This window comes from Agelaius phoeniceus, chromosome 3 (assembly GCF_051311805.1).
Source record: "Agelaius phoeniceus isolate bAgePho1 chromosome 3, bAgePho1.hap1, whole genome shotgun sequence".
Taxonomy (NCBI): domain Eukaryota; kingdom Metazoa; phylum Chordata; class Aves; order Passeriformes; family Icteridae; genus Agelaius; species Agelaius phoeniceus.
This window is the reverse complement of record NC_135267.1, coordinates 26,012,609-26,038,111: the sequence shown is the minus strand read 5'-3', so window position 1 is coordinate 26,038,111 and position 25,503 is coordinate 26,012,609. Positions and strand designations below refer to the sequence as shown.

Genomic DNA, 25,503 nt, shown 5'->3' with positions numbered 1-25,503 from the left:
TGTTTTCCTTTTTGTTTTATAAATTAAAAAGGACTGGGGGAGAAGAAGAGCTGCAACTGGTTCAAAATGGCTGTGATATTCTTGATTTGCTCTCATATAGTTATGTTTCTGTTCTTTTTATAAGCTAGCTTTTTCACTCTTCTGCTTTAAAAAAAATTAGTAACTGGCTGAAAAATCATATGAGTTAATTGAATCAGCTAAGATAGCAGAACTAATGGGATAGTTTGCATGCCCTAGGTGTTGGTGCTCCTTCCTCTCTTCCCATTCCCACTTTAATGTGATACCAAAGTTGTTAGTTTGGGCTGTGAAATCTTTGCCTTCTCACCTGTTTGCAGAATGTCCATTAGCAAAGAGCACAGACTCGTTCTTATATGTGCCATCCATCATGGAAAGGGGCTTTTACAAGTAAATGCCCTGGGGATAAAAATAGTAATCCCATGTTCCCCTAGTCTCCCAAGACCACAGTCAGTGTTGGGGCTGCATTGCTGTTTGGTACAGTGGAGTTATGAAGCAGAATGCAGATGAAGTTGTACAACAATAAAGGAATAAATAAGGACAAGATGTTGCAAATAGAGGCAGAGATATGCCATGTGAGGATGGCAGCTGGCTGAGTGCAGGTTTGAATGTGTTAAGTGTGTTTATGGCTGTACTGTTGTTAAAGGAAGCATGCATGCTGTGGAATTGGTTACTTTTTGTGGAAATGTGAGAGTTGCTAGTGGAAGTAAAGGAGTAATTTGATTAGCTATTACCTTCAGGCATTCAGCTGTTACTAGAGTTGACCTTCTGAAGAGGAAATGCAGGGGCATGGTTGTGCCAACAGATTGCAGAGGATGTAATGTGTAGAAAGAGCAATGCAGTGGCACAGGAAGAAGAAGCCCAAATGCCACCATGGTAAAAATGTGCATGTGCAGCTGCAACATTGGCATTGCAAAGGAAACTGGTAGACAGACATTTTAGCCAAGTGCTATGCTGTAAATATGTATGCTATATTGCTTATGTGAGGATACTTAAAATCTTTTTGTAAAGCTTCAGGCTTTAAAAACTATTTCCAAAGTAAAGCTTTGAATCTAATCTCTATTTATACTCTGGTACACTGAACAAAATCTTGTACCTTCAACAACTAATACTCAGCATGCTCTTGGAATTTCTAATGTTGTATTTCAAAAATGAAGTCAGTCTCATCTTTTTATATGTTCAAGTGGCAGTCTTGGGCAATCTCCATCTGTCAGATAATTATTCTACTTCAGCTACTCATTTCTCCAGATTTTTAAAAGCTTTGCCTCATATCATCCTAAAATTATCTATATGCCAGAAAATTGGAATGTAAATGTAGTCTCGTATGTTTTATGGACCCTGTTCCCTTTTCTTGAAATAGCTGCTGCCTTAAAGTAGTCTTTCCAGTTGCTTGTGTCAGTTATCATCATGGTTATCCACTCTGTTAAGATCCATTTCTATCTCTTGAGTGAGATGAAGAAAAACATCTTCAAAATTTTCATGCCTCCCATGTATTTCTCTCTTCTAATTTACATTTGGATAGATATTTATTCCTATTTGTCCGTGTACCTTAGATTCCTTGCTACTTGTGAATGTGGAAATGGAGGGCTGATGCCACCCCCAGCTAAACTACTGTAAGGTGGTATAATCTGAGAAGAGTGAGAGAAGCAGGCAGTGAAGAAATTATATTGGACTTTAGAATGATTTGCTTTGGCTTTTCATGTAATAGAGGTAGAAACCCATGTCAAGTCCCTTTGAACTGCAGAGAGGCTCAGAACAGCTGGTTGATCTTCAAGAACAGCTTCCTCAAATGCACAAGGATGTACTCTTCCCTGTGTAGGAAGACAAGCAGGTATGGCAAACAGGTACAGCTTGCTTGAATGGGGAATTCCTAAGTGAACTCACCCAAACAATGAAATGTATGGAGTCTGTAAATAGTGACAGACTTCCATGAAGAATGTAACAGTGTTTGGGTGTAGAGAGGATATAGGAAAGCCAAAACTGCACTGGAATTGAAGCTAAGTCACTTATGTCTGTAGGTGCCTTGTTAATGGGAGGAAGACTTAAGGAAATGGTGTGATGCTGATGCAGCACTGAACAGTGGAAAAGATGCAAAAATGCTGAGGGTATACACTGCAGCCTTTGCTTTAGTAAGGTCTATTCTCAGGCTTTTGGGGTCCCTGAATCTCATGGCAGAGTGCAGGGAAGTTGAAGTTAGGGACTACTTAGGCAAACTGGAGCTCAGGGTACTGGAAGACAAAACTTTGAAACTGGAGCAAGAGTTAGCCCTTAGAGCAAAGGCAGCCAATTAATGTGATAGCTGGGCTGCAGTGGAGGAGGTGATTCTTCAATTCTATTTGGCATTTGTGAGTACTGTGTCTTGTTTTGGGCTCCCCAACTTAAGAAAGATGTTGATGCACTGGAGCAAGTTCAGTGGAGTGCCTCCAGATCTGTGAGGGGATTGGGGAACATGGCATACAAAGAAAGGCTGAGAGAACTGGGTTTCCTCTGTCCAAATAAGGGAAGGCTGTGTAATACTTTACTGCTGTTTACTACTCCCTAACAGCAGGTGATAGACTGGATGAAGCCACATTGCTCTGAGATTGATATTGAAAAAAAGGCAGGCAAAGGACACAAATTGTAGAAGGTCAAGAGGAGAAATGGTGTGATGAAAGTCAAACACTGTAGTAGGCTGGCAAGTTGTGGAGTCTCCATCTTTGGAAGCATTCAGAAGTTAATTAGATGAGCCTGTGAGTACCCTGATATAACTTGGAAGCTGACCCAGTCCTGAGCATGAGGCAGATGACATGTAATAGTCCTTGCCAATCAGACTTATTCTAAGATAATTTGCAGATCAGATGTTAAATATTTTGCAAATAACATGGAACTGTTAGACACTTAAACTAATATGTATTTTAAACATTTTTGGTTTTCTTTCTTTATGCTTTCTTTACTGTAAATAGAGATTTTACAGTATAGTACTTAGAGTAAGAATACTTACTGTACATATATTTAATTTGCAAATTGTGTGATTGTCCTTTTTGAGAAGATTTGTGACTTGCAAAGTAAAATAACATACAGTTTTTATAGACAGGGATTTGATATTATTCTATGTTATACACTGTAAAGGTTTGCCACTGTAAAGTTTTGCATAATTTAAAAGCCATCTAATTTACATTAAAAAAATGTTCATCTTCCTGTTGCTATAGCTTGAAATAGATATGCTGCTCTCAAACTTACTGGAACTCAGTTGTGAGCATGTTTTTTTTTCCATCAGTGCATATAAATGTTTTAAATTATAGGACTTATTGGAGAGTATTTGTGAAAATCTTGTTCAAAGTGCTTTACATGGATTTTAGAAATTGGTGTGAGCTTCTTAGAAATGCATTTTTTTGCATTTTTGCATGTAGTGACTATTTGGTCGTTTTCAGACAAGGGATATTTTCTAGATCTTTTTAATATGTCATGAATGGTACTTTAACTCAGAATATTTTTTTCTCCATTACTTGTTTACACTACAAATTAATATTCAGTTGTTTGCTTTGGGGTTTTTTTTGTGGTATGTGTTTGTGGTTTTAATTTGTTGCTTAATGAGATTTTATTGTCTGTTTTCTTGAGTTTACAGATCTATACATCTGAAACTATATTCACAAAGGAGCATTAATATAGAATTATTACAGCTCTGAAAAATAAGTGTTTTCCCTGGTGTTTGAAATTAAAGAATTGTGGGAATGAATCCAGAGGAGGCTCCAAAGATGATCAGAGGGCTGGAGTACCTCTCCTACAAAGACAGGCTGAGATTTTGGCTTGTTCAGCCTGGAGACAGTAAAGCTTCCAGTACCTGGAGAGGGGTTATTTACAAGGGCCTGTAGTGGTAGGACAAAGGGGAGTGGCTTTAAGCTGAAAAAGGGCAGATTTAGGTTAAGTATTGGGAAGAAATTCTTAGCTGTGGGGGTGGTGAGGCACTGGAGTTTGTTGCCCAGAGGAGCTGTGGTGGGTGCCCCATCCCTGACGGTGTTCAAGACCAGGTTGGATGGGACTTTGAGCCACCTGGTCCAGTGGAAGGTGGTCCCTGGGGCAGGGAATGGAACTTGATGATCTTGAAGGTCCCTTCCAACCCAAACCATTCTGTGATTCTATGAAACATGCATTTAAAAGGGAAAAAAAACCTCAGCTCAAATGACTCCCTTGCCTTCTGTGGTGTAGCTCAAAGAAGGAAAAAGAAATTATCACCATGGTAGAGTAGAGCAAACAGTCTGGACAGACAATGATATTGTGCATATTTCTACTCTGCATTGGTCTCACTCTGAGCAGTTTATTACTTAATTTTCTGACAACACCAAACTCAGAAATCATAAAAGAACATATATAAGTACTAAATAATGAATATATTAAAGATAAAAATAATTCATGGCAGTCATAGCTCCAAGACTACCATTCAGTTTGCTCTGATACTATGAGAATGTTTTGAAATTGGTTTAGGAATTAGAAGCCCAGCTTTTTGTGTCTTACTGAATTCACAAGTAGTTTGGAATCAGCAAAATGTGTCAACAAAATAAATGACCCTGATGCAGATTGTTTGCATTTCTGCCATAACAGTGTTATCAATATGGTATGCATGCAACTGTGGGCTTCTGAAATACAGGGAGATTATCAGCAGTTTCACCTTCCCTTGTTGATAGCAAAGAGAAACTCTTGGTACATATGCTTATCTTACAACTTCAGAAACATTAGAAAAGAAGCCTACTTAATCCTTTTTCAGGATAATTATCTAGTATCTCTGGTTTTTGGGGGGATTCAAGATGTGATGATCGACTTAAACAAACTATGTACATGTAGAATGAGTTTTTAAAAATTAGCTTTTTAAGGGACATTTTCATTTTGAGGAAATAAATTGGATTTTTGATATCTATTTAATGACTTGGGATGTGCCATAGGTTTGGTAATTCACATTTGCTGTCTTTCTAACTAACAGCCAGCTTGTAGCTTTTTTTTTCTGGTAGAAGATGCTTGTCCTGCTATAGAAGCACATTAAAATCAGTGAGGCTATGGGTGCATGTATCTGTCAGTGGGAGATTAGTTTGCATAATCAGGGTCTGATGAGGCAGTGGTAGTGGAGAATCCATGTTGTTACCTGAGTGATAGGGAAGAGAACAGTAATGGTGGTGTATGGAGCATGTGCACATATTGCACTTTGAGTGTGAATTTGTAAAAAGCATGTAATAGATTTCAGTAGAGTTTTGGGTCCATCTGACAACATGTCCTCTTGCTAGAGGATCTTAAAAAGGCCAAAGTTCCTTATTTTCATAGTTTTTATGCTTGTTGTCTTTTTACAAAGCAGTCATGACAGTGAATGTGAAGTACACAAGCATGTTTTTTACTGAATTCTATTCTGAAATCAAGGCTTTTATCTTAAATAAAAGAAAGATACGTACATCACAGAAGCTGCATGATTTTTAGCATCATTGTATAGATGAGAAATAAGCCTTTATTTTAACTTTGAAACCCAGATTTCCAAAATTGTAAGCTGGTTCAGCTTCATATGAAATTAATCAGGATTTTAAATTTATAAATATACCTATATGCATATGTGTATATGCACACACAGGTTCTAGCTGTTACATTTTACATTATAAAATTAATAACAAGCAAAAATGTAAAGGAATCACGTTGTTTGTTATGAAGCAAAGCAACTCTTGTTTTCTTCTTCATGTTTACATATGGAAACCCTATCTACCTTTTATCACACTTCTTAATTTTAAAGATTATTTATTTTATTAAATCAGGTTTTTCTCTTTTAAATTTTTGCCCTCTTCATACAAATAAATTTCTTAACTGGACATTCTCCACTTCTTTTTCATACTTTATTAAGGAGGTTTTCAGTGCCTTGCTTTTGTGCTTTTAAGCTGGGTAACTAAATGGTTCTTTACCTGTACTCCACCAATCAGTGTTCCTTGGCTTATAAATCACCTAACAGTGAAGTTTATATAAGTGAAAATACAAAAGTATGTGAAGCATTTGGGGATGTGGGGAGGAATATTAGAGACAGTTCTAATGTTTTTAAAAGATTAATAGCAATATTATTCCTTTGCTAGTCATCCTTTCTGTTGTCAGCCCTCCAGCATCTGAGAAGTATATGGTAAAAAGCTTTTGTTATGGAGTTTTAATCAGGTTGCTCTTACATTCCCTCAAAAACAATGCATGTACCTGTATCAGTTTCAAGATGGGAAAAATGAATTATGAAGTGGAGAGAAAACTCTCTCAGGACAGTATGGTGTGTTGGTAAGAAAAGGACAGTCCTCAGCTGTTCCCAGCAGATGGCATTTTTCCCCCTTATAACTACTAAATATTTTCAAAGCCATAATCTTTGGCTATTTTCACGCTTAAAGCCTTTTCTTCACAAAGTATCAAAAGATTGCACTGTGACCAAATATTTATCAGTGGATTATAAATTAAATATAATGTGTATATCTCTAAGTATAGGATAGAGAAGGTTGGATTGAGAAGAGTGAAACAGGATAGTGAATTTGATTATTTTATTTTTTTGCTTCTCAATGGGAAAATGTCAAAACCATCATTTCACTCAGATGTTTATAAAAACACTTCACTCTTTTGGTGAATGTTAAAGCATCAAATATCAAATTATCAGAATTTTATTTTTTTTCTCAGGAATAGAGAATTCCACTTGAAAGTGGATATTCAGTTGCAGGAGATCTCTGGATTTGTGGAATAGATTAAGACAGATAGTTTCAGAAGTGAATTGAATATCTCCTAATGAAGGATCTGATCTGAAAGGGAAGATTTTCTATGGACATGGTTAACTCTCCTCAACTAAGTATCATTAACATTCTGACTTCTTAATTTGTAATTAAAATGATCTGAGCACAGTTCTACTCAGGAACTTACTGTTGATCATTCTGGTCTCATTCAAGAAGAGAAGCAGAAATTACTGGAGTCCCACTGAGCAGGATGTTTGCAGTTGGTTTCTGCACAATGGTCACTTTTTAAAAAATCTTCATATGTTACTTGTGTGTTAAAAAAATTGCGTTTCAAGAGGTGAATTCTGTATCATGATAAACTGGAATAATTTTCTGGTTTTAGGAGAGGCAATGGTATGGCATGCAAATGCTTTCTTCCAGCTAAAATAGGCCATAAATACAGCTTGCTTTAACAGCAGAAGTATTAAGCTTCAGTTATTTGAATTATGTCACCAAAACGAAATGTTTAAAGCTGGTCATTTTTCTCTATTGCTCAGCCATTTAATAACATATGATTAATGGTTTCTGCATGGTGATAATTTCTCTGTTGTTTACTTTAGTTTTGCTCTCATATTAAAAATAAGAGGAAACTATTACACAACTTAAATTTTTTTCATGTATCATATGCCAGTTTTTTTTTGTGATATTCAGATACATGCTGTATGTAGAAATTTTCCATGTGTTTTCTGAAGATGATATCCTGCCTTTTTCAGAGATTAAGTTATTTTTTTTGTGTTATTTGGCTGGCAAATTTTGTGTTTTGATAGAGCCTCTATGGGCAAAAGGCATGCCTATGTCCAGACTGTGGCAAGAGGAGGGGCCATTGTTTTAGACTTATAAAACACTTTCACTTGAGTGAAAGTAAATTGGTCCCACATATTTAAAGCATGGTATAACCTCTACCAATTACTTAAAAACTCAACAAGTTTACTGGACAAGCCTGAGGAAGAGCTATGAACCCTATTGACTGCAGAAAGGAACTAATATTGAAATTATACAGTGCTGACTGTTCTGCTGCTTTCCCCTGTACAGACTGAGCGTTATTCACTTCCCCAAGGATTTTGTACAACATTTGGTCCAAAAGTATTTGTTGCTAAAAGCTGAGTTATGAAACTGATGACTCCTCTAAAATTGAAATTTAATGCAGAAAGATCTTTAAACAGTCTAGGAATGCATAGCATAAAGATGCTATAGATGTAGACTTTGCACAGTTGCTTCTCTTTTGTGTTTTTTTTTACCAGGTTATTATTTAAACAGTGTGATCTAGTTATATACTATTGTTTAGTGATATGTCTTCTTGTTAAGAAGGCATATCTCTGTTATTGCTCAGCTTGAATTGTTACTTTCATTCACTACATTTGACTTCATATAAATTTCTTGCAAGACAAAATGCATAGATGTTTCTGACAGAAGGGCAAAAATTTGGTAATTGTTTAAAGTTAATTCTTATGATGTAATAGCTCCAGAATCACGTATTGTTCTTTTATTTAACTTTAAAAAATCGAATGGATTTCTGGACGTCTAAAACAGCAATTCTGTCAACAGAGAAGCAGGGGGCGGTTTTATTTGGTTTCTTTTGACAAAGCCTTATCCTCAAGTTTAATTAATTAAGGGGACCTGAAAAGTCAGAAATACAGAAGTTATGGAATGATATTAGCAGTGGGAAAGGTGAGTGGCTGGAAGAAGCTGGGTGGAGGAAACCTAATTCTAGTGAGCTTCCTTCTCTACCCTCATTTTTGGTAATCTGTTATTTATTTGTGCGTACCTGTGGTAGCTTTCTACTCAAGTTTGATATCAGTAAACAAAACTAACAGTAAGAACATCCCAATGTCCATAACTCTGACTTTCTGTAGATACTAGCCAGTTTTCTATATAAGGCAAGGCCACTGATAAACTTAGACAAAGGTGGGGTTTATTAAAAGGGGAGAAAGTGAAGGTATAATGAGGGGAATAACCATCATTTCAACTGCAGTACAGACAGACTAACTTGGATTTACAGAACTGGCTGGGATATTGGGACAGTTGCAGAAAATCTGCTTGTACTATGTGTGTAAGCTTGAGAAAGTTGAGAGTTGCAAAATTACTTCTTGCCCACAAGCTCTCCAATATAAGACTGAACACTCTTGCCTCCCTCAGACTATTTTAGCCTGGTCATCTTCATAACAACTTAATGAACAAGAATTCTCTAGCTTCTCCAAAAACCCTTCTTGAATTCTGATCCTAAGGAAAACAATTTAATTTTCCTTTCTCTTAGTTTTCAAATGTCAAATACAGTAATTATGTTCTGTCTTAGCTTTGAGTGATTTATATCTGAATGAAATGCCTGTCTGCTCTCTGATAATAAATTTTCTCTGCCATAATAACAAGGTAGTATTGAATGTAACTTCAAAAAAGGAGTGATAAAGATTTCTCTGAAGGAACAATTGAAACTTGATTTTGCAGTATTTGTATTAGTTGTCTGATTGATATTCTTTTACTGCTTCAGGAATGTGTTTGCATATAACATCAACTTAGAGGTAATTATTTTTCTGTGCATTTTAAATCAATCATGGATAAGACTTCTTCCAGTGTAAATGCCAGGTATGAAAAATTAAAGCAATATTCTGAATTTGGAATTAAATATTTAGACCAAAAAAAGTAGAATTGCAGGAACTGTCAGTGTAATCCCATTGTCACTAATCTGTGCATGTAAAATGTAGCAGAGGAATGTCCAAAAGAAACAGAATTCTTCCACCAAGAGTTGACCCCTGGGGCTGTATTGGGGCAAAGCACAGAACCAGAGCACAGATCTCTGTAGTAGCTGAGTAAACAGAATAACTTTCATCACTCATAAATTGCACTTCTTTTAAGAAACAAGGTTGTAAAAGAAGATATGAGACACTCAGCTCTTGGGTTTCCTAGCTGATATAAAACTTGACAGCAGGGGTGTGTTAAAATGCAGGTTTCCCATCATCTATTACAGTAATATGTGCTCTACCAGTCTGCCCTTTTCTCTCTTCTGTGCCTTCTCATTACTGTGTCACTGTTCCCAGATAGATTCAATTTTGTGTTCCTGCTGAAGTTTTATTCATTTGCCTTTACTTCTCTCACCCATATTTGCATGTGAGTCTTCAGGGTTGGTTTCCCAGTAAAGGTGATTATCTTTTTTTTCTGTAACTACTCCAAAGTGATTAAAGTCCTGGTTAAAATGCATAGAATTTCCATGAAATAGCTGAAATTTCATTCCTGTATACCAATTGATAAGTTTTTCTCTTTGATGGTCTGAAGATGTAGCTGGTATATAGGGAAAGCCAATTGCTTATGTTTTGTTATGCTTATCATAGATATATTAAAAAATAGCCAAATTTCTCGACATCAAAGTCTTTCTTCATACTTGAGATTAACTTGCATGCTCCATCCTTGTTTTTTCTGACTGTGTTGCTTAGCCTAAGAAAAGATACTGCTTTTTCGTAGAGACTGTCCTACCTTAAATCAAACCTGAATTAAGTGCACAATTTTTATAATGAACATTGTGAATTTTTTTTCCTGTAATACCAGTAGATAGTTGCAGTCAGCTATATTACTTTAAAATGCTTATTATCCGTGCAGGTACCTTAAAAACCACAATGAGTATTTTCTGCTTGAAAAACCAAAATATACTAACCATGTTGCACTAATTTTTTTAAGCAAGCTTTTTTTAGCAAGGGTAAATCATAGTCCAAGAGGACATGCAAAATTGCTTGGAGTAAAAAAATTATGTGTTGGAGGCAGACTGTGAAATTGGAAAAACGCCCCTGCTTTACTGTACATTTGTTAATTAATAACTTAATAATTTTCATTACATAAATCTTCTCAGAGAGATGTGAAAGAAGAGACAAAGCAGGGCATCCTGATACCAGTTAAATCAGTGGTTATCAACCAGGGTCTGGAAGTAATCAATTTTTTGTCCTATGCAGTTTGCATTTAATCATAATTTCTCTTTCACTTGTGCCCTACATAATAAAAATTAATCATTCAGTACAGTAAGTGAAAAGATGCTCTCTTTCAGTAATAATAACACAGAAATTTTAATAAAGAACTCATTTTTCCTACAGTTTATAGAAAAGATACATTTCTGCAAGTTGCTTATCACACAGACTTCAGCTTATTTGACTTTTTAGAGAGTGTGTAACAAAATTGAATAATAATTTAAAATGAAGTCTAAAAAGCTGGCATTGGAAAAGAAGAATACTGCTAGCATATGAAGAGTTGGCAAAATGGTTGTATTGGACAAAATATTTTCTAGAAGCTGCTCCTTAAGATGGAGCCTCCTGATCCTCTTCCTCACACAGGGAGGTGGGTCTGGCTGCATGGGACTTCTCAGGGTGTGAATTCAGGTGTGACCCTGTGCCAAGTGCCTGCCTAGTGCCCTGTGTGGGTTTAGTAGCTGCCTCAGGTTTAAACTGGAGTGGAGATCAAGGCTGCTCAGAGAAATTGGAACAGTAGTTGTGAACCTTGGAGCTGTGTGTGGAGCAGAGGCATCTCAGAAGGGGTTTTTTGTTCCTAATCCTGTCTGCCTTCCATTTCTTAGCAATGTTCAAGCTGCCATCACCCCAGTGCATCCCCACTCCCCTCCTGGTGGCTCTGGTAGAAGTAGGCTTCCTCTCTTAATTTGGGAGTTGGGGCAAAAGGTCAGAGGAGGGGGTGGAATGTACTGAGAGGACATAGCCATCTTTAGAAGTGTGGAGAAAACAAAACCAAGGATAAGCTGAACATTAGAGTGAGAAATACAGGAAAGATAGAGAAATGGATAAAGGGGTTACTGAAGGGGATGTGGCACTTCTGAAGTGAAGCAGAGCACCCTAATACAGAGCTGTGATTTCCCTTATAGAGAAAGGAGCTTTGTGGGTCAGGATACAATTTTTTTTTTTTTAAGCAGAGTAACACACAAGAAACACAGAACAGCTTTCCTGCAAATGCCTATGGATGCAATAATGAGTATCACAGTGTTGTTAGTTGATATTACACAATAGTCCTTTATTTTGTCACACCCAGGAAGGCTACATTGCTTAATATTTCAGAATATGGAATACTACATTTATGTCTCTTACTACCTGAAGAATTTCTGTAAAAGAAATTTCATTTATAAGTTTGTGTATGACTATGCTGGGGGATTTAATTTTATAATTGACAGAGGAACTAAATTTGGCACCACCCGTAAAGGTTTCTATAATGAGCTTGAAGCATTCAGTAGTGTTCATGAGGTCTCTGACAGCCTTCCTACCTTATTTTGGGTGGTAGGTTTGTTTGCAGCAGATGGCTGTTCAGGCATTCTGCTGGTGGCACTTGGGTCTGGATAGAGTGGCAGCTGGGTCCATATCCTATATTCCAAACAAACAATTCGTTGTTCATTACAGGCTTCACCTTGAGATTGCAATCTGCATAGTCCCCCGTGAACCCATACCTAAAAGGTTTTTAGACTGTAATTCAATCATTTTTTAATTAATAAAATATTTATTTTTAATAAATGATTAAAGTGATGTGGAGAAACAGGAAGGAAAAGAAATCAGTTGGAGTGGTCTGGCTGTGTGCATACATATGGCTAAGGGTGCTCTTCCCATGGAGGATCTTTAATAAGAAGATGGGAATTTTCATACTGATTATATCTCTGGTTAGTGTAGACAGGTGAATTTTGTATGCTCTGTTTTATTTTAAGGGGAAAATTTTAGTCTTCTAGATGTTTTTATTATGCACATGCCTGTCATATCTCTGTTTCTCTTGCACACCAGAGCAGCATCTATGAGCTCCAGTTTAATTATGTGTTTTGTGTTTAAATATTTATCATATTTGAATTGTCACTCAATTGGACTAATTCAATGACTCCTTGATCTTTTGTTACAAGAATTAAATACAGATCACTCGATCAGTCTTTGGTTTGCCCTGCATTGTTCATGGATACTGCTTTACCAACTGCTTTACCCAGGGTACCAGTGAGGTCTTGCTACCACTGGTGTGGCATGCAGGGCACTGGGAAACCCAGAAAACTGTTGGAGCATCTGTGCTGTCAAATGAAGGGCAGAATGAGGGAAATTATAGCCAGATGAGATCACCCCATCATAACTTCCCTGCCAGTTCTTTGTCGTGGTTTTTCAGTTGTAACAACCTGTTACAATTGCAGAGTATTCAAATTTCCAGCTCTGTTCTTACAATTTAGAATAGTTGTGCAGGACAAAAGTCTGGGGATTGGGGTTTTTTTTGTGGGCTGTTTTTTGGGGTTTTTTTGGTGTGCATGTTTTTGTTTGTTTGGTTTTTTTTTTCATTAGAAAGACCAAGAACAAAGGATGACAAAACTTCACACGGAAAGAAAATTCAGTGAGCTTTGAAGGCAACCCTTTAAATGTTAGGAAATAACAGAATCCTAGTTGACAGGCTCGCTCACATTATGATACATCCCTTAGTTAAATGGTGTAAGTACCTTTCCCTCATTCATACACAAAAGAGCACACATCATTCACTTCAGAGGAAAATAATGCTGAGGTGGTACAAGTGATACTAAATACAACATCAGCTTCCTTTCAAAGTGATGAACTTTGTAATCTGGCTAAAGTTGCTAGCTATTGCTTCATAACTTGCTTAATCAGCAGACTTTCTCTGTTCATATCTTTTTCTGATTACTAATAAATATATTAAACAGTCTGTTGTATAAATGGAGTAGTCACTTGGCCTTTGCCAAGATGGAAACTTACCATTTTTTCTGCCTTTCCAATCTCAAGCAGGATTTGGACCTTAACAGTAAGAAGTGTCTTCCATATGAAAGTACTTACTGCCTAGTTTTATGGTTTTTAAAAAATAAATTAGTATGGAATAAGAGTGTAACAGATGCCTTTTGGCAGTCTGAATCGATTATGTCAGTGTGCTTGCTGCCTCTCCCGTCCCCCACTACTTTTCAAGCACTCTTTCATTAAAATGATCAAAAGAGAGGCAGATGCAGCCACAGTGTGAGTGCAGAGGATGTGCAACCTCCTAAGTAGCACTGCCATGCATGGCCAAGGTAGGTGTGCTGAACAATGCTGTGCTAGAGGGTAGGGGCTCTGGGAAGTTTGCAGACAATACCCTTTTCTGTGTGTAGGACTGCCTTGGATTATTTTAAAATAGCAATTCAGATCCTCTATGTTAAAAAACGTCAGAATTTGGTGATTTCTTTCACCTTAATTATCAGTATAACTCCAGAGCTTTCCTTTTAGTACCTCCCATTTCTGCAGGGATTTCATTTTGGTGACTAAGAAACCCCATGTTCCTGACTAAATGCCTTTATTTTTTTGATGGGTACAAACAAATCCACTACCTTTTCAACCTCTTCAGTCTCCCCATCTTTCTTGGTTGCTTCCTGTATTTTCACAGAATCCTGTATTTCCGCATGATTTTTTTTACCAGTTTTCTATTTGGCTATGCTTGAGATTTTTTTTTTCATTATCTCATTTGTTTCTTCTATATCTTACTTGTTGTTAGAAATCTGGTTTTCTTAAGTACCTCTTGAAACACTGAAAATGACTTTGTTTGGACTTAAAAAATGTAATGAGACTTTGTAATTTATTGAAGTCTTGTGATACAAAGCTTCACATTGTGGTATCAATTCTTCACTTAATTCTGGTGGTTGAATTTGCTATATTGTGGTGTCTGTTATATTTTAAAAGATGGCCAAGGTGAAAGGACCCTCTGGGGTCGTAGACTAGAATGTGGATTTATGGTGTTCCAGTGATGCCACTGCAGAGCTGTGTGAGTGCTCTCATTTTGTGATGCATGGATAAATCTGGGCAGAGTTGCATCACAGGCAGTGTCAGGCAGCTCTTTCAGCAAATTGGGAATAGTTCCTAACTCCTGTCCTATATTTCAGTGAGATGAAAGAGACGATATTCAGAAGGAAAAATTGATGTTTATGATCAGAAATAGATTCTAATAGTGAAATCTCTTGAACTACGTAATAACCTCCCAAAGGAAAAGGCAAGCAGCCTCATTTTCCAGATAATTTATGGCCAGCCTGGCCAAATTGCTCATTATACTACAGGGAGTAATATTCTGTTGGTGGAGGAATGGGCATGATTATTTAATAGGTACTTTTTGTTTCTACTCAGTTTTCCTTTCTATTTTTTATGGATAGGTTATATGTAAATGTAGTTAAAATGCTTCTTTTTGTTATTTGCCTGTAAAAAAAAGCCAAACATGCTTTGGACAAATATTAAAATATTATCAGCACTAGGCATAAATGCAGCAAACAAAAAGAAGTGCTGTTTGGAAACATCTGATACTGTGGTTTTATTTATCAAGTGCACAAATATATGCCTTGAAAAAATCTCCCTGTCTCTAGGAAAGTATTTGTGTACAAACACTCCCACCTCCCCCCCCAACAAAAACCACCACAGCCAAACACTTTTTCAAAAATTGGTGCAAATTAAACCCTACATATTCATCAGTTTATTCTTTGTGATGGTCTAGAATCACCATTACCTCAGATATGAGGTCACTTCAGTTTGCAGTTTCAAGCCCTCTAAATGTAATTTTTATTTTATTTGGTATATAACAGTGGTGACATTGTTCAGTGGAAGTATGTCTTTCAGGGATCAGTTACTGCCAAGATTCCCATTATCAATAGTCAGTGACAGGTAGTGATTTACTGTAGGGAGTAGTGAGGTAGTGCAGTGAAGCCTTTCAAGTACCACACATAAGAGCTCAGAGGGCAATTAGCACATAACATTGATATTGTTGCCTGAGTTGCATGTGCTTGAAAGCACCATTCTTATTAATATGACAAATGGCACAGGCTATTGTAGTACTATTGTAGGAGGGCTGAGGGTGTTAAATTCAAGTCTGTAGTTTGTGCTACCTACTGTGTTTTTCCCTGGGAATGTTGTTTGGAATACACTTTTATGTTAATTGCAGTCACCGTTGACTTGGACTATTCTGCAAATTCAGAATTCATGGAATGAAAGAGGCTTACTTACATTTCTGCAGGGTTGTTTCTTGTAGAGATTAATTTAGCATTATAAAACTCTTTATGGTCTCTTCTTCTTTTTTTGCACTTTAATATATTCCTTCCCAACCTTTTCCACCCTCATGTTCTAACCCAGGGATTTTTGCATTTTTACTTTGTAAGTGGCAGTGCATAATATCTCTTTCAGTTCCCTCACAACTTTCTTGAGTTTGTGCTCTTACTTGAAGAATTTCCTAAATCAGATATACAGTCTATTTGCCTATTCTTTTCCATGATGATTATACTAGAATAGCTTATATTTGTCCACAAAAAAATGTTTTCTTGTTTGATGAGTAACAATTTCTGTTAGAATATTTTTGTAGCCTGAACAGGTGGTTGGTAAATGCACTGTAGAAAGGAGAGCACCTGTAAAGCCTATGTGCTGCCATTGTCCTTGTTCTGCATACACTGCTTCTGTGGAACTGTCAAGTTCTTGACTCTCTATGCTCCTAGAAAAAGGTGAAATACATCTTGTTTGGAGACCATATATGCATGCCAGTTTAAATTTACAAGCACTGTTATTGGCCTTTTTCATAACTTGTATTGGATTCTTTTGTATATTTTAAAATATTACTGTTTTAAAATATTTCCTTTTTAATATTTAAAAATATTTATATAATTAAAATACCTAGTGTAGTATTTTCACTATGTTACTCTTACAATAGTCAGTGAACTACATTAATGAAATAATGATCTTAAAAAATTAAATGTAGGAAGTTAATTTTTTTGACCCTAACATAATTTTTCATAATTCTCTGTTTATTCTTTTCTGATTTTCTTCTTGTTTTTATATTCCTAGAAAATACATATTAGAGTTTTAAACTAATAGGAAATTATTATCATAAGCAAGAAGCAAAATATAATTGGAATGTCACTGTAATAGAATTTAAGTGATTCTTCAAGAAACTCCTTAGAAATCAGCTTTTCTTTCTATGGTTATGATATTGCAGCACAGTGCAGTTTCCCCTCCCAGTTTAAGTGAACACAGAATAAAGGCAGAATATTTATCATGCTTGTGAAGGACATCAGCTTCATCACATGGTTATGGTGTCCTTTCTGCTGTGTCATACTGCTTTATTTGTCATCATGTGCTTTCGGGTCATCATATGCAATAATGACATAGTGGAATAACTTCTTTGTACAATTGAATACAAAATTTATGAAGTTATGTATGAAAGGTACCTATATCCTCAAAGCTACACATGAAGAACATTCAAGCAGTGTTTGAAAATACAGTTACTTAACTTACAGTGGTGTTACTTCTGTTGTCAGGGCTGCTGTTCATCTGTGTTCATGACTTCTATCAGTCATGTCTGCCCAAAATGTGCAAATGCATCCAGATTGATTTTCAGAGACAGTTAAAAGCACATACAGAGCATATCAGTATAGTATTTGTATATGCTTATCACACAAATGATGCATAACTAATATTAATCCCCATTATATAGCTATTGTAAATATGGGAATTCAGACTGTGAGTGTGGTGACATAGATTTTCCTAAAATTTTATTCTGACTTTCCAATTTATATTCAAACCAGGGTGTGTTGCATTTTTGGCCCTAATCAACCATGGATGTGTACACTGAGGTGGTCTTAGCAATAAAGATGCAGATGTGCAGAAAGGTCAATAACCCACCTGGGTGTCAGGATATTTTTTCTTTCCATTTTGCTTCACAACTATTCCAGTTTTGGCACACGTCTTCTCAGGATTGAAATCTTTTCACTAGCAACCTCTGTGAAGAGTGAAAATCTGCCCACAGCACAAAAAGGATGAAGTTGTTATATCAGTTCCCAGTGCCAGTGTAGCTGCTTTTTGCTGCTTCAGCCTGTAAAGTGGAAGTAGTCTATGTGTTTTAATCCCTTTATCTCATCATCTCATCAGTGGAATTCCTCTTTAATAATTTCTGATAGAGTGAGATCCCTCCAGGCAGACACCAAGGATGTTTCAGGTATCAATCCACTGTTTGTATAAACCAGAAAAAAACCTGTCTGATCTGGAGAGACTTCTTTCAGGTAAGAGGACAGACCACAGCAGAAGCTGCCTCTCATCCTTTGCAGAAAGCAGTCATTTCCATCCATGTTGTCATTTCAAGCAGAGACAGACATGCACAGTATCAAGATGAGTTTTGGAAGTTACTGCAGTTTTGCATGCCCTCAAATACCTTTGTGATTATAAAATACAACAAGTGAAGTTTTATTACATCCAACAAAACTTTGATGGCAGGCTATAGCACTTACCAAGCTCCTAAAAACAAACACAAACTTATCTAGAATGAAACTCATCTAGGTCAGGTGCTCTGGTGGCTGGTGAAACAGGCAAACCATCAAGCATAAATCAGAAATAAAGTATCAAACTGCTTGACTTATGTGGAGCAATGACCTACTCTTCAAACATAATGTTTGTCAAGTTAAATTTTACGATTGCCTAATAAAATACTGCAAGACATTATTTGATAAATTGTCACCAGTTCTGGGATTTTGTGAGCACTTTTGTTGAAATGTAAAGAAGTTGAATATTCTCTTTTCCTAGGGGTAGTGAGTAACTGAAGCATTGCTGTGGGCAGCTCTGTGCCCACCACTGCCTGTTGCAGGGCAGCTTTCTTCCTGAGAAACCAGACACCCCAAGCCATATGTTTGTTCATTGGTCATCATTTTCCTTCCATGCATTCCACCTTTCCAGTGCCAGTTACCTCTTTTCAGCCCTCCTGCTGCACACACTGTGTTTTCACTCCATGCTCCCTGCTTTTCCAGCCTCTCTGACCCCTGTGCTCTTGGCAAGAGCTGCAGATCTGTCTGTGTCCCTGCACAATGTGTCACCAGTCTTGCACCCACCAGAGCAAGCGCAGGAGCTGCTGCCTTGCACAGGAGCAAATTACCGTGTTCAGCTAATTTGGAGTAACTTGCTCCTGTGAGTGGTGGAGGCTCCTGGCTCCTCCCTGCACCTTTATTTCTCTGCTCCTTTATGGAAGCATGTGCTCCTTATGCTCTGCTCCTTTTTGGAAGCCTCCTTCCATAATCTGCAGAGCAGCGCTAGGTAGCCTAGAGGGAAACTCACTGCTGATTTGTGTATGAACCACTCAGAAGTTAATGTGTTCAGCTCTAGTTTGGGAGGTCCTCTTTGATAACTTGAATGGATTTTCAAGGCAGCTTTTGAGTTGGAAGGGATGGGCATTTGGGGTACAGATCAAGCTGTAGTGGTGTCCTCAAGGTACACCTCCCAAAAAAATATGAAGGAACTCTTTGGCACCTGCTTGTCTGCCTTCACAAAATACTACTTAATGGCTGGAGCATTGGTGGCTTGGTGAGCAGTTCCTGAATTTTTGTCAGTATTATCTTGAAATCACAGAATGGTTTGGGTTGAAAGGAACCTTCAAGATCATAAAGTTCTAACTGCCTGCCATGGTTAGGGACACCACCCACTAGACCAGGTGGCTCAAAACCCTATCCACCCTAGTCTTGAACACTTCCAGGGATGAATTGCTTCTCTGTTCCAGTGTCTCACTACCTCCACAGGAAAGAATTTCTTCCTAACACCTAATCTAAATCTGCCTTGTTTCAGTTTAAAGCCATTTCCCCAGGTCCTATCACGACAGGCCCTTGTAAAAAGTTTCTCTCTGGCTTTGTTATTGTCCTTCCCCTTTAGATACTGAAAGGGTAATTCACCTTCATCTTATCATGTGTTAGTAAGTTAGCAGGAACAGACTGTGTATGGAGAAGAGGAAATGATCAGGCTTCTTTGAAACGTGCTGCCTTCATAAAGTCCACAGCCAAGGGTCAGTCTGCTTCCCATGGCCAAAGGCAATAGGAAGGAGGCAATGGTACTGGCAATGTCCCAGCCCCCAGACAAGGTCAGCTGTGCTCAGGGAGGATGAACTCTCTGGTAAATCAGTTTATGCTGCTCCCATTCCCTAATCCTTTGGTCTCCAGCCCAGAGCTCTACCCCAGTACTTTCCAACCAGAGGGCTGCTTTTTCACTCCTTTATACCTTTCTCATCCCTTGTGTTCTACATCCCCTGCTGTCCCAACAGTGTCTTACTCTAAGTTTCTTTTTACCCAAGTTCTTAGTCCTGTCCTGTGTTTGCATTAACCACTGTCACTGTTGCCACCACACTTTTTTTGGATCACCTAGCCTGACCATGCCTACCTACTCCTATGTTCAGCTTCCTTCACAAACAGCAGTACCTGGCTCCTGCAGCTTGGATTTTGAAAACATTGGGTGCATCTATATCCCAGAAAAGACCAAATCTAGGGAAGTTTAGTGATAACTATCTAACAGTATTTTCTTGGTACTGGAAGGGTCTTTAAGACCTTGATATTATATTGTCAAAACTCTGAAATGGTATGTCCTGACACTTTTGGGGTATTTATATAGTTTGCATTGAAATATAACTCTGCAGCCCTAACAGGCATATTGGGCTAGAGGTCTGCTCAATTGGGTGTATAGGAGAGGAAAGCATGGAGTGTTGTGTAACATGGACAGCACATCTTAAAGAACTACTGTTTCTTGGAGTCATGTTTCTTTTCTTCAATGTACAGAAAAAAATGGGAATTGTATGGATAATGTATTGAATGGAAGAGACCACAAATAAAATATATGACAGTCTGTAAGCTAGGCAACTTTGTATTTTGCTACATATTATTAAATAAAAATTAATATATGTTGAAGTGCCAGTAACCATTCATATTTCTGATGATTGTTTCTCATAATTTTAAGGTAGTTATTTGAAGTGACATTCAAAGGTAATAATTGTGCTGTGAAACTGTCATCACTGTTTCATTGCCTGGTATCGATTTTAGCCGATTACAAGTGATGTCCAACTTTCGTCAGGGTTTGGTTTTGAGTACTGCTGATGGTGTTTTAAGAGCAGAACTGCAATTGTTAAACTAAGTAAGAAATAGAGTGACATTTAAAAGACAGCTGTGGCATATAAGTGCTTCCATGCCAACCCTGCTTACCATTGGGAAGCCTTTAAAGGCAAAGGGTAATTAGTTGAGAGTATTAGGCAAGAATATCTGTATCGATTTAGACACATTAATGTTTATGATAGAAAGTTAATTTTAGGTACTTAAAAGTACACTCTGGTATTGTGGTAAAGAACTCCAAAACCAGCTATGCATAGTTTGAACTTTCTGACTGGTGGGAGATACATCTAAGTGTCATTTAGAGGTCAGTTGTGCTGAGTTTCTCTGGGTGAGATGGAGTTTGGCACATACTCCTCTCTGTTGCCCACTTCCTCAATGGCACATGACTTTTTGGTGCTGCCACGGGTGGCTGCTGTGGAGATGGTAACACTCTTGCACTAGCTTGGCTTATTCAGAGCCTCAGTGGTGCCTCCTGTCACAGCCTGCTTAGTTCTCCAGGCTCTTCTGTGTGAGCTCAACCTCTGAAATAGAGAGATTATGCTCATAAGAAACAGCCAGAGTAAAAGAGCTTAGACTAGTGATGAGATTTGGTATTTTTTTAATTGCTCAGACCATTTAGGGGCATAAAGCATGGATATTTCATATTGGAGTGCTCATTTCAACCTTCTTGAGTTCTTAAATGGAACTGTTTATGTGTTGGGTGATATAATTTTGAACTCCAGAACTCAATAGGAATGTGTAAACTAGAGAAATACAGAGTGCAACCTCTTATTTAAGGGAGAGCTACAAATATCTTCTAAACATTTTCCTAACATTGCATTAACATTGCTTTTTGAAGTGCCATGTGAGTACAAATAAAAAGTTGTAAGTAAATGACTTTTTAGCAGAGGCAGTGAAAGATGAATGAATAGTAATCAGCTTGTACTGTGTCAATATCAATCTTATTAAGGAAGCCAAGTCTTGCAGTTCATTTGGAGCATACATCAGTGATAGCATCTTAAAACTGTGTAGACAGCTGGGCAGTCTCCTGGAAAGACCAGTCTTAAGGTTCTCTGGATGTTTGTTACTTCCAATTAAAGCAATCCTAAAGCCTTCGATTTTTAATAGTCCTGCATTTTTATCTGGTTAAGAAAACGTGAAGAATAACCACATGGGAATTATCACACTGAATGTCCTCTCTTTTTTAAGGTCCCTTACTAGAAAAACAGCTAGTGGACTATCTTTTCTGTCTTATGATAATTGTGTGCAGTTGTTGCTTTAAGGTGCCTCTCTCTGAAATATGATGTCCTACCTTGAATTCTTTTTGTAGCCTCTTTGTACCCTTTGCTGATTACTTCCCATATGTTTCTTTCCATTTAGAAAACCATTAAATATTTTCTGATTTTGCTTTATAGCTCTAGGAGAAAGTTAGCTCAATATGCTGGATTTTCCAGTTCCAGACACCTGAGTTCTGAATAAATTTGACTTACTGTGACTGAAAATGACTTCAATATGCTTATCCTGACTTACATATTGTACCATTGCTAAACCATTGCCTAACAATACAAGTCTTCCTGATGGAGACTGGCACACTGATAGGGAAAGGGAGGAATCCACTTGCCTATCTGTACTGTGGCTGATGTGGTCTGATCCTTACTGGTCTTTTCTTTTATGAGGTATTTCTGTCAGTGCACTGGGAACTTTTATATACCATATCTAATTACAGAAAGGTTTTTGAAGAGTGATAGTTCAACACTTCTTCTTACTTAACTGTTTTATGTGCATGAATCTTTTGACTTTGTAATTTTGCTGAGTTCCACCAATTCCCACTGTTGGTGAACCAGTTTAAAGTCATATATATCATATTGTTGTCAGAACTGGGAAGAATCAAGGTCATACTAAGGTATGTACATTCTGTGGGCTCAAAATTATTTATTGCCATCTAAGTTGCTGTTCTCTTTTGTTTGTGAAAACAGGCCTGGCAATGGTGAGAAATGAGTTGAAAATGATAGGTGCCTTAGTTATTAAAAAAAACCCCTCAGTATTAATTATAAGTGTGTATATATGTGTGTGTGTGTATGTATATATATATATATTTATGTATGCTTAATAATGTAAGAAAGAGACACCTCAGTGTCATTGCTTACTTAAGCTGACTGATGCCTAGATTTATACTTATTTCTCACTATTTAATTTAGTTCCTTTGTGAGGCCTTATTGCTAGAGGGAATGGGATGTAAAATTGAAAGAAAATATAAAATAGCAAGCACTTAATGAAAACTTGGGGCTACTGAGGAGTATGATGGTTTTCAATGTCCTTTTTAATCAAAACAGAAACTCTTTCCAGGGTTTGTAATCAAAAAAGTTCTTATTATTATGAAGAACCTGTATTTCAGTGCAATGCTTATGGGGCTTTAAAATGGAGGGAATGATTGCTGGGCCTTTGCTTAGCAAGAGGAACATTGTAATTATGCAGTCAGAACAGAACAGTGCTTTCCTGCCCTTTTTGCTGGCCAGTGATGTTCTTGTCAGCCAGTTTGTAACAGCAGTGCCCTAATGCTCCTCTGGAATTTGGAGTTTATGTACTGATAACTTTGACTTGCACAGTATCTGCAGAAATCAAACACTTTTCCAGAAGTATGAACAGGCATTTGAGACAACTTATCCAGCTGTCCCTCTGGATCTTGGTGGTGTATGCAACAATTTTATTAAGACTTGTAGAGAACAGCAAGCACAAGCTGTATCTGGGGCTCTTTTTATTTGGCAAACCATTAGGCAATGTTACAGAGATTCTCTGATATTTCTCTTCTTGTAGTGATATCATTTTTGTATTACTGTGCATGCTTTTATGTGCCCTAATCTGTTTTAACTCTTGGGCTTCCTGCTCTGAATGTGTGTTTATAATTCTTTTCTCTTGCTCTCCCTTTGTCTCTTATGGTCTCTAATAAAAAGAAAAAGCACATACCTGCCATTTTCCCACATTACTGAGTGGCATCCATCACAAAGAAGCCTATGAAGTGATTTTGTTGAAGATCTGTTTGCAACATAAACATGAATTACTGGTGTGCACGCATCTTTAATGCACATTTTCCTTTTTTATAGTAGCTCACACAGAATTGTGTAACCAGATTTGCAAGGGTAGCTCTTGCTATTGTGATGAAGATTGGTGCCCTGCTAGGGTTTGGTAACAATTACTGCAGATGCAGAGAAAATTTACAGATGTAAAGTGATATCTTAAAAGATTCTTTTCATTTTTTAGGCTACTCACCCAGAATGTTGGTCTTCTTTATGTTGGAAACTTTGACAGACCTTTTGCACAAATTAAGGTATGATTAATAAGCTGGGGGGGGAGGGGGCTATTTCAATTATTTCATTTCTGTATGATTTAGAGAACTTCAGGACTTCAAGTTATCAATATAGCTTCAAGAAAAACAATGGGAAATAGTGCTGCTTTGTTTATGTTTACCATATTCTGGATTTGCTTTTGGTTTAATCTGTGCTCTTAACTTGTCAAAGAAGTTTAGTGTTTCCAATCATCTTCTGATTAATTTTGACTCTGGTTTAATTACCAGAAGGTTTTCTTGTCAGAGACATTTCAAAGCAAAGCTGCTTTTGAAGCCCTGTAGTTCTTTAAGTGATCCTTGACAGGGAAGACACTGCAGTAAAAAGGACAGATTGTTTTCCCAGTATTATTAGATTTATTATGAAAGACTCATACAATTGCTGGAAAATAATTTGCCTTTTATGACTTATTGTTTCTTTTTCTTCAGAGGAACTATAATAGCTTCATGTTTCTAATTGCCAGTTGCTAATTAGTTATTGCCATGTCCTTGCAAACAAAAATGTTCTACAAGTATATATGGACTGATTGTGATGAGTGTCATTGATATTTTCATTAGAACAAAGAGATGGAGGCATTAGCATGTCAGTCATTACACTGCAATGTGAAAATGTGGTATCTGTTTTTGCTGAAGTGTTCCCATGACTTTGATGATACCTGTAATTATTACATATTCTGCACTCTTGGCTGCACTGTTCCCTCCATCATGTGCATATGCTTGTGCTTCAGAATTTTAAAACCCTCATTTTTATTTTACATCAAAATGAAACTTAATTTTGAAAACTCAGATGTGTTCCCTTGCCATCCTTAATTATGTTACTAAACAGTATTCCCAACTGTATCTAGCAAATACATTTTACAATTTAAACCTTGGTACTATATTAAAAGTATTTTAAAATAAGAAATGCATGCTTTTCATCTTCCTATTTCCCTTTCACTCATCTCCCCAGTTCCTACATGTGTATTATTCAGTTTGGCTAATAACCAAACAATTAAAATGTTACTTGCATGAAACAGCTTGTTAGAAGTTTCTTCAAAAATAACCTTGTATACTTTTGTTGATACCTCTTCAGCCCAGTGCTTCTTTAAAAGCTTTATAAGAGTTAACTGTTCTCCTGTTCTAAATGGGGATCCGTTTCTGCCTGCTCCAGCCACTTATAAGAATATTAAGTAGCAAAATGGGTTTTTTTTTTCCCATGGCTGGGAAGAGTTTAAGTCCCCTGGGTGGAAGTGAGAGAGAAGAGGTGAATACCCCATTTGTTTTCTGCTGCTTGCAGTCAGCAGTGGTTCCCCTCATAATACTTTGGGCCAAGGAAAGACCCTTGTGCTCACAGGAGAGCTGCACAGATGCTGTACAGGATCCAGCTGCAGGCCACTTGCAGATGCTTAGGGAAAGAGGGCACTAACAGGACAAAGACTAAGCATGCTGACAGCTTCCTGCAATTTGCATGCAGCGTCTTCTCTGCTGGAAGTGGTACCTGCATCCTGGTGCCTAATAGACTCACCTGGACTTCCCTCCCTCAGTGTGCTTGAGGGATTTTCCCCTAAATTTTCAACATACGAAGCCATACTATCATTGTGAGT

General features: G+C 37.3%; 1 protein-coding gene across 1 annotated transcript in view; it reads left to right on the top strand.

The window, feature by feature from the left end:
* Positions 1-25,503, top strand: part of RNGTT (RNA guanylyltransferase and 5'-phosphatase) — a 171,945-nt gene that overhangs the window by 112,877 nt on the left and 33,565 nt on the right. The window contains exon 14 of the mRNA XM_054630086.2: positions 23,839-23,905. Within this exon, the coding sequence (XP_054486061.1) occupies positions 23,839-23,905 (67 nt within the window). The remainder of the gene's footprint in view (positions 1-23,838; positions 23,906-25,503) is intronic.